The sequence below is a fragment of the Salmo trutta genome, chromosome 29, assembly GCF_901001165.1.
Source record: "Salmo trutta chromosome 29, fSalTru1.1, whole genome shotgun sequence".
Taxonomy (NCBI): domain Eukaryota; kingdom Metazoa; phylum Chordata; class Actinopteri; order Salmoniformes; family Salmonidae; genus Salmo; species Salmo trutta.
Window position 1 is genome coordinate 35,412,887 of NC_042985.1, and position 13,940 is coordinate 35,426,826.

Consider the following 13,940-nt stretch of genomic DNA (forward strand, 5'->3'; position numbering starts at 1 on the left):
TGTTGGTTCACATGATTTATGATTGAACAAACCACATATGAAAAGAGTTCTGAAAACACCTTCCTTCATTCCATAACTAAACAATCGCAAAAAGAAAAAAAGAGCAATATGACATGCTATTGTATTGGTATAAAACAAGTGGGTGGTTTGTAGACATTTTCGAAGGTCTACAGTTTAGAGGAACCTGGTGTATTCTCAAAAGAAAAAAATCTCAATAAAGTTTGAAATGAACATTGATAACAACAGTGCTGGATTGGTTGACAACAGACTTTTGTCCTCAGGCAGATCCGGTATTGGTACTGTGAGTGTCACTGCCAGGTTGCCTGTCCTCAGTCTTCCGTTTGAACACCCAAAACCAGAGGAAGATGAAAAAACCTACAAAAGAAGATGAGACATATTACCCTTCGAGACAGAAATTCATTACAGTATTCAGTCAACCTCTCACAACCCACACAATATATTCCAAATGTCAATACTTATTCAAAGTTGGCATTTTCTGTAAAAAGCTGTTCAGCACTGGAAACAACTTCCAGAAGGTTTAAAATGTGTTGCTAGTGTTGGTGAGTTCACAAAAAAAGTTTATACCCTGGAACAGCAGGGTATGAACTCTTTTTTGTTGCTGTTTGTACAATTTGGTTGTTTGCATTTTATGCTAGTATTTTATACGATGTGATTTTTATTTTTTCACAATTAGGCCTATTCTACTTTTTTTATTGCTATTATTTTTTACTTCTTACTCCTATTATTTTAAAGAGCCACTGAACACGCCGATTGGCGCATGTGTTTTTCTGTTGCTCATTCAAAAAACTAGATTTCAATCTTGGAGGTGTTTCCTGACTGATCCCACATTTGGTTAATGATGTTTGTCCACCATGAGACACTGTTGATGCGGAAGCCTATTTCACTTCCTCAAAATCCCCAGAATGAATCTAGGGTTAACTCAAGAAATCTGTCATTCATTTTGACGCTTTTGCAGAGGATGTTTTAGTTGCACAATTTTATATCTAACTAAGGTGTTTGGTGCAGTATTTCTCAAGTAAAAACATGTCAGAGCTGCAGGGCAGGTCTGTCTCACTGTCTATGCTACTGGATCGAGCAATCACCGCAGCTGTTCACTCCATGTTAGTGGGCAAATGGACATCATTAAATCAAAACCCAACCTTCTTTTACCTGTTGTGACGCACAGATGTTCCAAACTCAGTTTTAGATGAGACTGACTTTATGACCAAAATTATCCTATTTACAACTTCGTAGGCAATTTTGAGACTAGAATAAATGTTTTTGGCTCATATCGATGCCACTGTTTTCAAAGGGATTCATTGCTTTTTAAAGGCAGTCGCTCTTTAAGACACATCTAAGGACTGGATTTGAAATAAATAAGAAATATGTGGAATGTTGTGATGCTAAATGATTTTATCTATCTGCCCAGGGACTACAGATAAAAACTAGCCAGCTAAATTTGGCACATTTACAGAAATGTTAATCGATGTGTATTGTTTCAGTCAAATAAATAAATAAAAATAAAGTCTCCACAGAGTGCAAAAAAATGCATAGAGAAAGTCAATGTGAAGATAGGCTCCCGAGTGGCGCAGCGGTCTAAGGCATTGCATCTCAGTGCTAGAGGTGTCACTACAGACACCCTGGTTCGAATCCAGGCTGTATCACAACCGACTGTGATTGGGAGTCCCATAGGCCGGTGCACAATTGGCCCAGTGTAGTCCAGGTTTGGCCGGTGTAGGCCATCATTGTAAATAAGAATTTGTTCTTAACTGACTTGCCTAGTTAAATAAAGGTTAAATAAAATAAATTGAGGAGATTATCCTGTATGTTGATGTATTGGTCATTCTTGCATTACTGCACAGTTGTTATGACATTAATGTTCCAAAGACAAGTATTGGAAACAACATTATGGTTAACCCTTCAACTACATAGCACACTGATTGCAAACACACGATGGCAGTAAAGTTACTTTTTGTATCAAAAATGAAGTACCATTAGGTTACTACTAAATAATAAACAGTCAGTTTGACCTGCGTCCATAAATGAGAGTCATGATAATGACTCTTACCTTGTAGAGAGTTGAGGACACAGAAAAGGTAGAGGCCAGGTGTGGTAAGCTGGCCGAAGGAGAAGAAGATGATGCCCCAGGTGATGCCCAGCAGACAGGTGATGCCCAGCACAGTGCAGGTGTCCCTCCTGGCCCTACCCTTCTCCCTTGACGTCTGCTCAGTGCGCAGAGACTTGAGGCGCCTCATAGTCACAACCAGCATAGCGAGGTTAAACACAAACACCAGGCCAAACAGACCCACCGTGGTCACCAGCTTCATCACATCATTAGAGAGGTAACACCTAGTTAGGCGAGTTAGAGAAGGGGTAGGGAGAGAAAGAGAGAGAGAGTTAGATGGACAGAGAGAGAGAGAGAAACCTCTTAACCTCTATGGGGGTCCTCATATTTCAATACAGACTCTAATAATAAAATGTGACAAGTGGTTTTGGGGTTTAAACATAGCAGCCACAAGGGTCAGTCATTTAAGAAGTACAACAGTCTTACATCTCCACAGCTGTGCCATTGGTCTTAGAGGGATGAAGAGTCACACGGCTGTATGTGTCTTTGTCAATGATAGCAATCACGATGACAATGACAGCAGGGAATCCTGAAACAAAATGAGACATTAGGCTATCTATTATACTGTATGCCCGCTCGGATCAACAAAACTCACAGAGGACAGACAGAAGGTTGGCCCATCACCCATGCCTCTTTTAAAATATCCATTTTGTTTTGTTTTTGTTTTGCTTACTGTTTACAGTCATACGACCAGTTTCAGGTTGTAAAGTGCAATCTCACCCCATCCTACCAGGCTCAGTTTGAGCAGGTATCTCCTGACATAGATGTTGAAGACGCGGACCAGCAACAGGTAAAGGTGGAAGCCTTCGATTGCTGTCCATGTGAAGGTGGCCAGTAGAGAGTAATGCAGAAGGACAGCAACATAGATACATGGCCCAGAGGAGGATAATGCTGCTACCTGCTGGCTGGGCAGGAAGTGCAGGTTGAGGAGGATCAGGGCCACAGACAGGTTGATATGCACCTTCAGGGAGATGTCTGTGCCTGTACCTCTGAACAATGGAATAGAGAGAAAGCGTATGGTGAAAACAAGGTCAGTTGCTATAAAATGTTAATTTAATCTGCTCCCTCCAGTGCATGTACATCTTGATGTCACTTTCTGATGATGTCAAACTTATGACAAACCAGCGGTTCCTGTGAGGAGCTGACCATGATGCCCAGAGAGTGACATACCTTTGAGTGGCGTACAGAACGATTGTGACCACCAGGAAGAACAGAGACAGACTGCAGCCAATCAGAGTGATGTAGCTTAGGATCTCCTGATCGCTTTCAGAGATGGAGGGAGACACCTAAACGCAGGAAAAAAAAGCTAAATCCTAAAGTGTATTTTTGTAGATGGGTATACTTTACTGACTTTGTTTTTATTCTCTTCCATTTCACTGTAAATCATTTTTAAAATGTGTGCTTATGCTGTGATAAGGAATGACTGTGGTAGTTGTAAAGTAGTCTACCATCAGCACAGCAAAGTATGTGAGGTGGTCACATGAGCAAACCACACGGCCCTCGTCTCTCTTCCACTCTGTGGTGCAGCCATCCTGGTAGAACTCTAAACATTCATTTGTACAGAGAAAACACAGTAATGCGATATCACATTGATTGATACCTTAAGGGTATTCAAAGTTTCATAAAAGTATTATAATCAGTATTATAACATTTCATATTGGCACTTACTACTGGTTGAAAAATTTAAGAATTGACAAGATGGTTGTTTGTCAGCCTACGAACAACAACAGAAATGAGGCATCTAAGTTTATATTCTTGCCATTATCATAGTCATAGAACTTGTGCAGGTAGCAGAGAGTTGATATTGCACTCACCTGACTTTCCAATGTGGGGCGCTGTAGAGGCATGGAGAAGTTGACCTTGTCCTGCAGACCTAACACTGTCTTCTTGCTCACAGCCAGACCTACTATTCGGCCATCAAGAATCCCCAATGGCTAGAGGAACATTTCAAAATATGGGGTACTAAAAGGTACTAAAAAGGTACTAAAAAAGGTACTAAAAAGGTACTAAAAAAGGTACTAAAAACCCACACACATGCATGCATGCACGCACCACACACACACACACACACACACACACACACACACACACACACACACACACACACACACACACACACACACACACACACACACACACACACACACACACACACACACACACACACACACACACACACACACACACCTACCCCATATTTTTCAGGTGAGGTAATCATGCAGAAGACAATGGTATTGTTCTCGTTGGTTTTCAAGAGCTCTTTGGGCAGGTGGACCTTGACGGTAATGTTGGCCACATGGTCACTGTCTGATGTTACCTAGGTAACAGTACAATCAGGGATAATGACACAAGGATAATGATCATGCACAGAGTTCACTACTTGCTGTAAAATTATGTCATGATGTCATCCCCATCTCAAATCACCCTCCCACCCCAAATGTCATACCTCAAATATTCTATTTGCATTTCCATTCAAATGATCTATTTGCATGTGACGCAGGTTTGACGTTTATTGGGATGAATCTTGTCCTGGAGGCGGTGCTGAGCAGTTTCCGCTAGATGGGCCAGCCGCAAAATCAAAATTGGCTGTATCGTAAAATGTTTCATAATAACAAACAAAAAAATGTTTGGCTTAAATTAAGGTTAGGGTTAGGCATAAGGTTAGCAGTATGGTTAAGGTTAGGGTTAATATTAGGGTTAGGTTTAAAATAAGATGTTATGAGTTTGTGGCTAGGGCAAATAAATAGTGACCACTCTGCAGAGCTGCCTCCAGGACAAGATTCATGCCATTCCCAATAAATGCCAAACTGTACGTGGTTTACAGAAGACTGTGTGTAAACTTCCTCAAACATTTCATCGTAGGTCACTGTCATCTTACCCTTTCTTGGCTGGCAGATATATTAAGCCCGGTAAAGTTTACCTCGGCCCTGAATATGTGGGCCACAAGCCTCTCAACAATAATTGAAGTTGTCTCATTCAAAGCTGTGTTTTCAAGGACCCGTTCTAGTTTCTCCACAGATCTGTAAGGAAAGCACGGACAAACATAATACATATTCCTTGAGGTTTGGCAAACGTACAAATGTCAATACCACATCTGGAGTGTATGAAATGTACGTGATATACACTGCTCAAAAAAATAAAGGGAACACTTAAACAACACAATGTAACTCCAATTCAATCACACTTCTGTGAAATCAAACTTTCCACTTAGGAAGCAACACTGATTGACAATAAATTTCACATGCTGTTGTGCAAATGGAATAGACAACAGGTGGAAATTATAGGCAATTAGCAAGACACCCCCAATAAAGGAGTGGTTCTGCAGGTGGGGACCACAGACCACTTCTCAGTTCCTATGCTTCCTGGCTGATGTTTTGGTCACTTTTGAATGCTGGCGGTGCTTTCACTCTAGTGGTAGCATGAGACGGAGTCTACAACCCACACAAGTGGCTCAGGTAGTGCAGCTCATCCAGGATGGCACATCAATGCGAGCTGTGGCAAGAAGGTTTGCTGTGTCTGTCAGCGTAGTGTCCAGAGCATGGAGGCGCTACCAGGAGACAGGCCAGTACATCAGGAGACGTGGAGGAGGCCGTAGGAGGGCAACAACCCAGCAGCAGGACCGCTACCTCCGCCTTTGTGCAAGGAGGAGCAGGAGGAGCACTGCCAGAGCCCTGCAAAATGACCTCCAGCAGGCCACAAATGCGCATGTGTCTGCTCAAACGGTCAGAAACAGTCTCCATGAGGGTGGTATGAGGGCCCGACGTCCACAGGTGGGGGTTGTGCTTACAGCCCAACACCGTGCAGGACGTTTGGCATTTGCCAGAGAACACCAAGATTGGCAAATTCGCCACTGGCGCCCTGTGCTCTTCACAGATGAAAGCAGGTTCACACTGGGCAAGTGACAGACGTGACAGAGTCTGGAGACGCCGTGGAGAACGTTCTGCTGCCTGCAACATCCTCCAGCATGACCGGTTTGGCGGTGGGTCAGTCATGTTGTGGGGGGGCATTTCTTTGGGGGGCCGCACAGCCCTCCATGTGCTCGCCAGAGGTAGCCTGACTGCCATTAGGTACCGAGATGAGATCCTCAGACCCCTTGTGAGACCATATGCTGGTGCGGTTGGCCCTGGGTTCCTCCTAATGCAAGACAATGCTAGACCTCATGTGGCTGGAGTGTGTTAGCAGTTCCTGCAAGAGGAAGGCATTGATGCTATGGACTGGCCCACCCGTTCCCCAGACCTGAATCCAATTGAGCACATCTGGGACATCATGTCTCGCTCCATCCACCAACGCCACGTTGCACCACAGACTGTCCAGGAGTTGGCGGATGCTTTAGTCCAGGTCTGGGAGGAGATCCCTCAGGAGACCATCTGCCACCTCATCAGGAGCATGCCCAGGCGTTGTAGGGAGGTCATACAGGCACATGGAGGCCACACACACTACTGAGCCTCATTTTGACTTGTTTTAAGGACATTACATCAAAGTTGGATCAGCCTGTAGTGTGGTTTTCCACTTTAATTTTGAGTGTGACTCCAAATCCAGACCTCCATGGGTTGATAAATTGGATTTCCATTGATTATTTTTGTGTGATTTTGTTGTCAGCACATTCAACTATGTAAAGAAAAAAGTTTTTAATAAGATGATTTCTTTCATTCAGATCTAGGATGTGTTGTTTAAGTGTTCCCTTTATTTTTTTGAGCAGTATATAATCTATATTATCTCGCAAAAAATGATTCGATGCATACTTAACGATATTGCTGAAGTTCTCCGTCTTAAGGTGCTCATTGACAACTTCCATCCAGCATCTTGCACCATCCACATCAACTACAGACGGAACGCCAGATAGAACTGTACAAACAAACAATACGATTCATGAAACACCTGAGTCCTTATAGTTGTTTCAAATAAAATGTACACTTGACGCAAACTCAGGAAATCAAAGTGATAAAACCAGGCAACAGAATATCAGTAAAATAATAATCAAGTTCATAACAATTTCACTTTTTAAGTCAGAAGGTCAACTCATATTTGTTTTAATCTACCTTGAGTGTAGTTGGAGCACGAATATTTTTTTCCTTCGTTCATAGAGAGACCTCCTGTGAGCAGAACCATGACGTAAAACAACCCGGACTTCATCCTAATTGGGTAAAAGTCAAACACGAGGTGGAAAGACATCCCTTACTCCATTATTCTGACTATTTATCTGATATCACATAATCGTTGAATCAATCATCCAGGTGTTGCAATCCTCAAATATTCTAACTCAACTTCACACTGTCTCTGTATTGCGCCAATAGAGTAGCCAGTGTTTTAAGGACCTATAATCTAGTGTAAATGCTCAGTCACAAAATGTTTGTTGACCTTCAACATCAGAAACACTCATTTTAATAAAACCAAATTCAATCTCATTGCCTACGCATATTTCTTGTGACCTAGTAAAGAGGAAATGTTGCTATAATTTTGCAAAGAACCCATCCACTCACATGTCTGTCACCACTGAATACTGGTTGGATATGCTGAAATTGATTACAATTAATACAATTACGATTATTGTAGAAATACATATTTGGATGTAGTAATAACAATATGTCTCAAAGTCAAAGTAGAACTTACCTATCAACCTGGGAAGTCAAGGTTCAGAGTAAATTTTCTTTAAATATTATTAGAACAGAACTTGGGTCCTAATGACAGAACTCAAAGAGGTGCAGAGGAGGTCAGAGCGGTTATATGCATTCTAAGGAAGTAATGTGTGTGCAAATAGAATTACAGAGGAAGTACATGCAGTATATGACAGATACTGTGTTTCACCGTTTGACTCTGTTGTTTCAACTTATACCCTTGCTGTACAGTTACCTGTGCACTGACATCATGTCATCACTGGCATGTTGTCTACGAGGCACGGGAAATGCCAAACAAACTTAAACAAAGGGGAAATGAGTTAGAGTGATTAGAGGACTAAACCACTGGAGAGATATGATGTTTTCCAAGAAAAATACCATTTCCCCTGCCCTTTCACTGTATTGAGGCTCAATACAAAATCCTGTAATGCGTTTTGGCTCGCATTGGTCATTGCAAAAGGCGTTTGGCTGAATTGTAAGTGTGAATGCTCACTTTAGGAGCGGACGAAAATAAATCATTCTATGACGGTGAATTTGATCATCGCCATCAACACCATCACAACCGCACAGTCTTCATTTTACACTGCTAACCAACCAGCAAAAACCTCTCCAATGAATAACATGTCTACCTGTGACACAAGACAGCCAACGCCGATGATGCCGAGCCATCACTCATGGATACTACCTTCCAATGGCACAGCTTACATCTGACAGAAAACAGATAAAAAAATTAAAAAAAGATATACATAACATCTGACTAAAATCAATGTCAGTAGAGGGCGCCCAGAGATAAGCAAATCTCTCTCAACTCTACTGAAGCCGTTTCAAGGTGGAGTTACATGGCCCGCATTTACCAAGTGTCTCAGAGTAGGAGTGCTGATCTAGCATCAGGTGGTCTCTGTCCATTATAATCAAATGAATGACGATCTAAAAGGCTAAGCTGAACCTCTATCAGCACTCCTATTCTGAGAGGCTTGATTAATCTGGGCCCTGTCAGTGACAGAAACACAGGTCCTAGTCCTACCCAGTAGTCATACATACCCAGGGCAAAGCTGTGCCCATTCACTCTAAATACATTTCAGCCACATCTTTGTTTTGTCACTTAGTCCATCTCTGGACACCGCTTTATCGATCAGCCTGTTTAGCGGCTGGCTGGACACATGGTCGCAGTTGTAAATGAGAACTTGTTCTCAACTGGCCTACCTGGTTAAATAAAGGTGAAATAAATAAATAAATACAAAATAAAAAAATGGAACAGGAGGCCACATTCTCAGGTGGTGGTGGTGCATTTGCAAACCAAAGACATAGAGGTCCTCGATCTGCTTCCTACGATTCTACACATATTGCCATGGGGCAGAGAGAAAAATGTTGCCATTTTACAGCTAATGTCCTGTAATTCTAAGATGCGGGGATGTGTGGAAACGCCAGTGAGCTACATCCCGTGTTTCAAATGTGATGACACTTTGCCTGTGTGCTCTGTGGTGAGGCTGAGGTAATATCCAATAAAGGTGAATTTCCTGTTATTAGACAGGTTAGGGATATAACCAGCCAGAGGCTGTAGAACAGATGATAGACACATAAGAAGGTGACAAGTGATTGATAGTACAGGGATTCAAAAATCCCCCCCCCCCTCTTTGATCTCACTTGATAACGAAATGCAAAAGCTGTTCACCTGATCAGATTGTGCCTCCTTTGTTGGAAAGCACCCTTACTCACGGAGATGAGATATTAGGCTGCTTACTGAGGTATGTATCCCCTTCCTTTGGAGGGGACTGCTCCATTGACCCTACAGATATGTCTGTCCCCAGCTGCCATTAGGCAGGTGTCAGGACAGGACATAGGTTAGACAAAGGAGTTGGCTGAATGTGACAGAACTAATGAGAGGGCTGCTATACACTCACCTGTCTCTTCCCAGCTGTTGGCACATATTTCCTCTGCTACTGGCTTGTTGTTGACAACCATGAGTGCTCTGCCCGGCCGCTGCTAGTCACTTCCTGAGGCATTCTATTGAGGTATAGACTATCAATAAATAACATAGTTAATGAGAGAGGGACAAAAACAAATCATCAAGTAGGCCTACTAAGGTGTTATCTCGTTCACCAAGATCTTTCTGTCAATGGCAATTAGCCTAGGGAGGTGAATTGAAGTTCTAGAGCTACCAGGCAGTAGACCTACAATATAATCATTTTCAGGGCTAGGCTATTTGTTATTTCCAACTATGAAGCAGAATGAATTCAGCCAATAACCATATTAATAGAATGTTTTGTGAAACCTCTGAAAACGTAAATGCCATCCAAATACTAATTCGTAGCCTAGACGAGCTCGATAGCATCCAATGGGGTGGGGGTGGGGGGGGGGCTACATCCGCTAATGGGGTGGGGGGGCTACATCCGCTCTCCTTACTGATTTGATAGCTGGAGGAACGACTTTGACGGCGACGCACAAGGTACAGAGTCACTGATGAAGCAGCCAGTCCAGCTTCGAGTTGCCCCGCTCCATAAACCCGGGAGAGGAACAGAACAGAGTGGACAGAGTCCAGGAAAACTGGAAGAAAAATTTGGATTTTAACGGGAAGAGAACCATCATATTAAATAATCACAAGAGGCTCCGCGATTCAAAACAGGCTTCGGGGACACCCGTGCTAGATTTGCGCGAGTGTTGGACAGCTGCAGCCGACTTCAACTTCTTTGTCGGGTTCTGTAAATAATTGTCAACAAACTTGGAGCCGTTATTTAACCTTCAACCGTTTTCCGCTTCTCTGGGCTCATTTGCACGTTTATTGCACGTTTATTCTGTCAGTTTTAAGCCTGTTACACAAAGCAGTTCCGTAAATGACAGACATATTACGATTAAAGTCACTATGCTTGCTTTGTGAGCTGGCTTCTGGTGCAGTTACACCAACATGCCACTTACCATAAAGCTGGCTGTTAGGAAATTACTTTTTATCGGCTAATCCTGATACGGAATTGTGAGTAAAATTGGGGACACGCCCGCAAGCAATAATAGGCAACCTAAGCGTTTTAGAAATCCTGGCAACAGTGCAAGACTTCTCTGATCCCCCTCCTGGGACTGTGGTCTATTCAAACAGAACTGTGTTGAGAAGACCTGTCGTTTGGCAGTCCAAATGACAACCTTTCGAACAGCTGCAACACCTCTGGCTACTCGAGTGAACCTTGTCTGGAAGCGATACTGACGGAGTTGATGAATGTCATCGTCTGTATTGATGTCATCGCCATAGCGAATGTAATATTTGTTCCTCTTAACATTTATAGTATTTTCGAGGAACTCCTTGGAAGGTGACCAACATAAACTATTCTTAACAACTCGAAGCACGTCTTTGTACCCAGTGGCACAGTGGACACTTGGACAAGGTATCCATTTCCTTGTCCGGGGTTTTGGCAAGCCAAGAGTAGGCTATGGCATCCTCATGGGAAAAGTGGATTTGCTTACTCTGGAGACGGACTTTAGTTCCCTCTCTCCTCGTGCTTTGGGTCACCGGTCTCGGGACACACGGAGGAGAGGATGACGCGTTTAATGCAGAGGTAATTGGATCATCGTCACTGAAACTGTCAATGTTCAGAAAGTTCCCTGTGTGACAACAATGCTGTAGTGTTTACACAAAAACTAGTTTTAATGTATCATAATATGCAGCAAAACACATACAAATAATTTTTTAAACTCTCACCAAAATTCCAGTTAACTTTAGCTGACATTGCTATTTGACGGCCCAATAGAGATGGTCGCATAAAACATTGACAACCTTGCGCGCAAAATAACAATTGGCCAAAATAACAATTATATGTGCTGGGGACAGGTCTTCCTAATCATTTTGGATACCCCTGCAAGAAAACCAAAATATTTGTTAGGTCAAGTCTGTTCCAGTCTTGAAACAAAAAGCCAGATCATTATTATACATGTTGCTTATTCATAAGGCATTCATGAGTGCAAATGGGGCACTTTCACACGCATTTTGAACTTAATGACCCAGCTCATTCGGTCTGAGGAACTCGATCCAGCACACCAAGCTGCATATCCTGCTCATAACTAGCTGTTCCAATATTAACAGGACTATCCCCTGTGTGCCGCCAGCAGGGTCCTCCTGGGCTGGAACTTCTCCCCAAAAAGGCCATGCTGCTAGCCAAACTACACAAATCTTACTCAATTCACTGACACACTGACACACTCTTGCAGGCAGCACCATATGTGGAAAGCTGCTGTTCTTAGAGGAGATCTGGGTCAGGTTAAGTAATCCCACTGTTATAACCACATTCTGTATGCACATATCCATAGTATTGGTCCACCCCACTTTACCTTCCTACAGGTAGGGTTGTTTTTGCTTTCTTGAAATACTACAACAGTACCTGAAAAGATATCTGCGTCACTGAGCGAGTCATGCTCATCTCACTAGTTGCCCCCTGCATTGGATGTACAGTGTGAATCAACTGAATTATTAAATGTGGGGGGGGGGGATAGGCAAATGCTTTCGTGGTTCATTTCCAGACCATCACGCTTTCTGTCTTCAGCAGCAGACAGTGCTGATTTCCGACCTGCCCCAGATAGGTGAGAGTGAGCTGAGATGTAAGCTAATGTTTGGGAAGAGATAGGTGAGAGTGAGCTGAGATGTAGGCTAATGTTTGGGGCGAGATAGGTGAGAGGGAGCTGAGATGTAGGCTAATGTTTGGGGCGAGATAGGTGAGAGGGAGCTGAGATGTGGGCTAATGTTTGGGGCGGCGAGCTTAGCCATGAACATGTGTGCCAGAGGGAGTCGAATGTCCCAACAAATGTGTAGAGAAGAATATACCCCTCTAGTTTTTCTTTACAACGCTCCAAGTGAATGTGGAGGGCCAGTTTCAATCCAGCAGAGCAGTATTGAATGTTTGTAATGCCCTTTCTCCTTTGTTATTGTATCGGTCTGTGTTTTTGTGGACTTTGTCCCAGCTGCACCCACTTAACCATGCTGTGTTGACTTTAGTGCTTAGCCTCTCCCGTCAGGTCAAGGCTTAATGAAGGGGTCAGTTATGCACACGTTGTTTCTTTCTCCCTCACGGGCCACTGCAGTTGAGGTCGGTTGTTGTGTCGTGGCTCCCAAGATTGTTAAGCCACTTTGAGGTCATAGTGTTAACACATAGCCATGTGAGGCAGTCTGAACCACCACAATCTGCCTGGATCCTTTGCCAACCCATGTGTATACACATTTCTCCCACCTGTGGGGCCTGTGGCAGATTTAACATCTGTGCCGTAGCACCTTTGTGCTAGCTGGAAGGTTCCGGTGCTGTGAGACACCAGGAGTTGTTCTCCTGCATCGTTGTGGGTGGGCAACACCGTTTTTCTTTTTTTCAGACGGGCATGATGAGGTCTACTTTTTATTGGCCCAACTTTCACCCTGGATTTACCACTGCCAAATATATATATATATATATATATATATATAGACTCTCAAAGCCCTAGTAACCATGACGATGGTGTTCGGCCTATGGGACTCCCAAGGTATATTACTAATATTATAACTTAATAATATATTTAGAATACTATAATATCGCATATTTAGGAGAGACAATGCAAATGTAAGACAAACCCCATAAAGGAGTATAAAACATTGTTGTGTCATAATAAATCATCCACTAATGAATGTAGCGCAGACTCTTAGATTGAAACGCTGCGGTGAGGAACATCAATATTGTCATCATTCAGTTGGTCAGTACTGGTCACATCAGTGACGAGTCGGCCAATGCGTGCCCGTGCATTCTTACCGGAGTTGTGTTTATGTTTGTGTTTTGGTTGAGTGCACTCTGAGTGAGGCAGATTTGTGACTGGCTAGACTGAAGGATTTACGATGAAGAATGAGGCTCACACAGGTAGTTACTGCTGACCCGGCTGCCATTGTTTACCAGACAAAAAGACCAGGGGGGGACTTTCTTGTCCCGACATGCCACATCCTGGTAGAGTATTAGCATTGTAGTGTTTGGGTGGTAATGGGGTCTTTAAGTGTAGTCAGGGAGACCTGTTGACTGAGGAGTTGTTTTAAAAATATGGAGAACAGACAGCCTGCTAGTTAACGCCTACCTGCCAGCGGCTGTCCTCAAGGTGTGGGTTGGTGTTCACTTGAGAATTTCACGCTTCGTGTGTGTCTTCACTAAACTGTTCCACTTAGCCTATGTCTGATTTTCTCTCTCCATTCAATTCATCATAACGGGATGAAT

The 13,940-nt window shown here is 43.1% G+C and overlaps 2 protein-coding genes across 3 annotated transcripts in view; one reads left to right on the top strand and one right to left on the bottom strand.

The window, feature by feature from the left end:
• Positions 1-10,225, bottom strand: LOC115167479 (adhesion G-protein coupled receptor G5-like). 2 transcript variants are annotated; one of them, XM_029721921.1, is made up of 15 exons: positions 10,144-10,225; positions 9,642-9,759; positions 8,370-8,447; positions 7,165-7,259; positions 6,868-6,970; positions 5,004-5,145; positions 4,317-4,442; positions 3,940-4,059; positions 3,794-3,839; positions 3,574-3,668; positions 3,296-3,411; positions 2,846-3,114; positions 2,552-2,654; positions 2,069-2,349; positions 1-375 (listed from the first exon to the last, which is right to left on the bottom strand). In XM_029721921.1, exons 2-15 carry the CDS (start codon positions 9,665-9,667, stop codon positions 278-280), a joined length of 1,698 nt encoding a protein of 565 aa, XP_029577781.1. In that variant the 5' UTR covers positions 9,668-9,759; positions 10,144-10,225; the 3' UTR covers positions 1-277. The 2 variants fall into 2 exon arrangements, with proteins under 2 accessions (XP_029577781.1, XP_029577782.1); XM_029721922.1 differs by lacking the exons at positions 8,370-8,447; positions 9,642-9,759; positions 10,144-10,225 and adding an exon at positions 7,606-8,358.
• Positions 10,125-13,940, top strand: part of LOC115167475 (matrix metalloproteinase-15) — a 20,140-nt gene continuing 16,324 nt past the window's right edge. Inside the window, exon 1 of the mRNA XM_029721913.1 lies at positions 10,125-11,282. Within this exon, the coding sequence (XP_029577773.1) occupies positions 11,157-11,282 (126 nt within the window). The 5' untranslated portion in view covers positions 10,125-11,156. The remainder of the gene's footprint in view (positions 11,283-13,940) is intronic.

Excerpts from the sequence above, each read along its gene's own strand:
- LOC115167479 (XM_029721921.1), bottom strand. The coding sequence starts at position 9,667 with ATGTGCCAACAGCTGGGAAGAGACAG. Across the intron at positions 4,443-5,003 it reads TATCTGCCAGCCAAGAAAGG|GTAACATCAGACAGTGACCA; the intron begins GTAAGATGACAG and ends ACTGTTACCTAG. Across the intron at positions 2,655-2,845 it reads ACTGAGCCTGGTAGGATGGG|GATTCCCTGCTGTCATTGTC; the intron begins GTGAGATTGCAC and ends ATTTTGTTTCAG.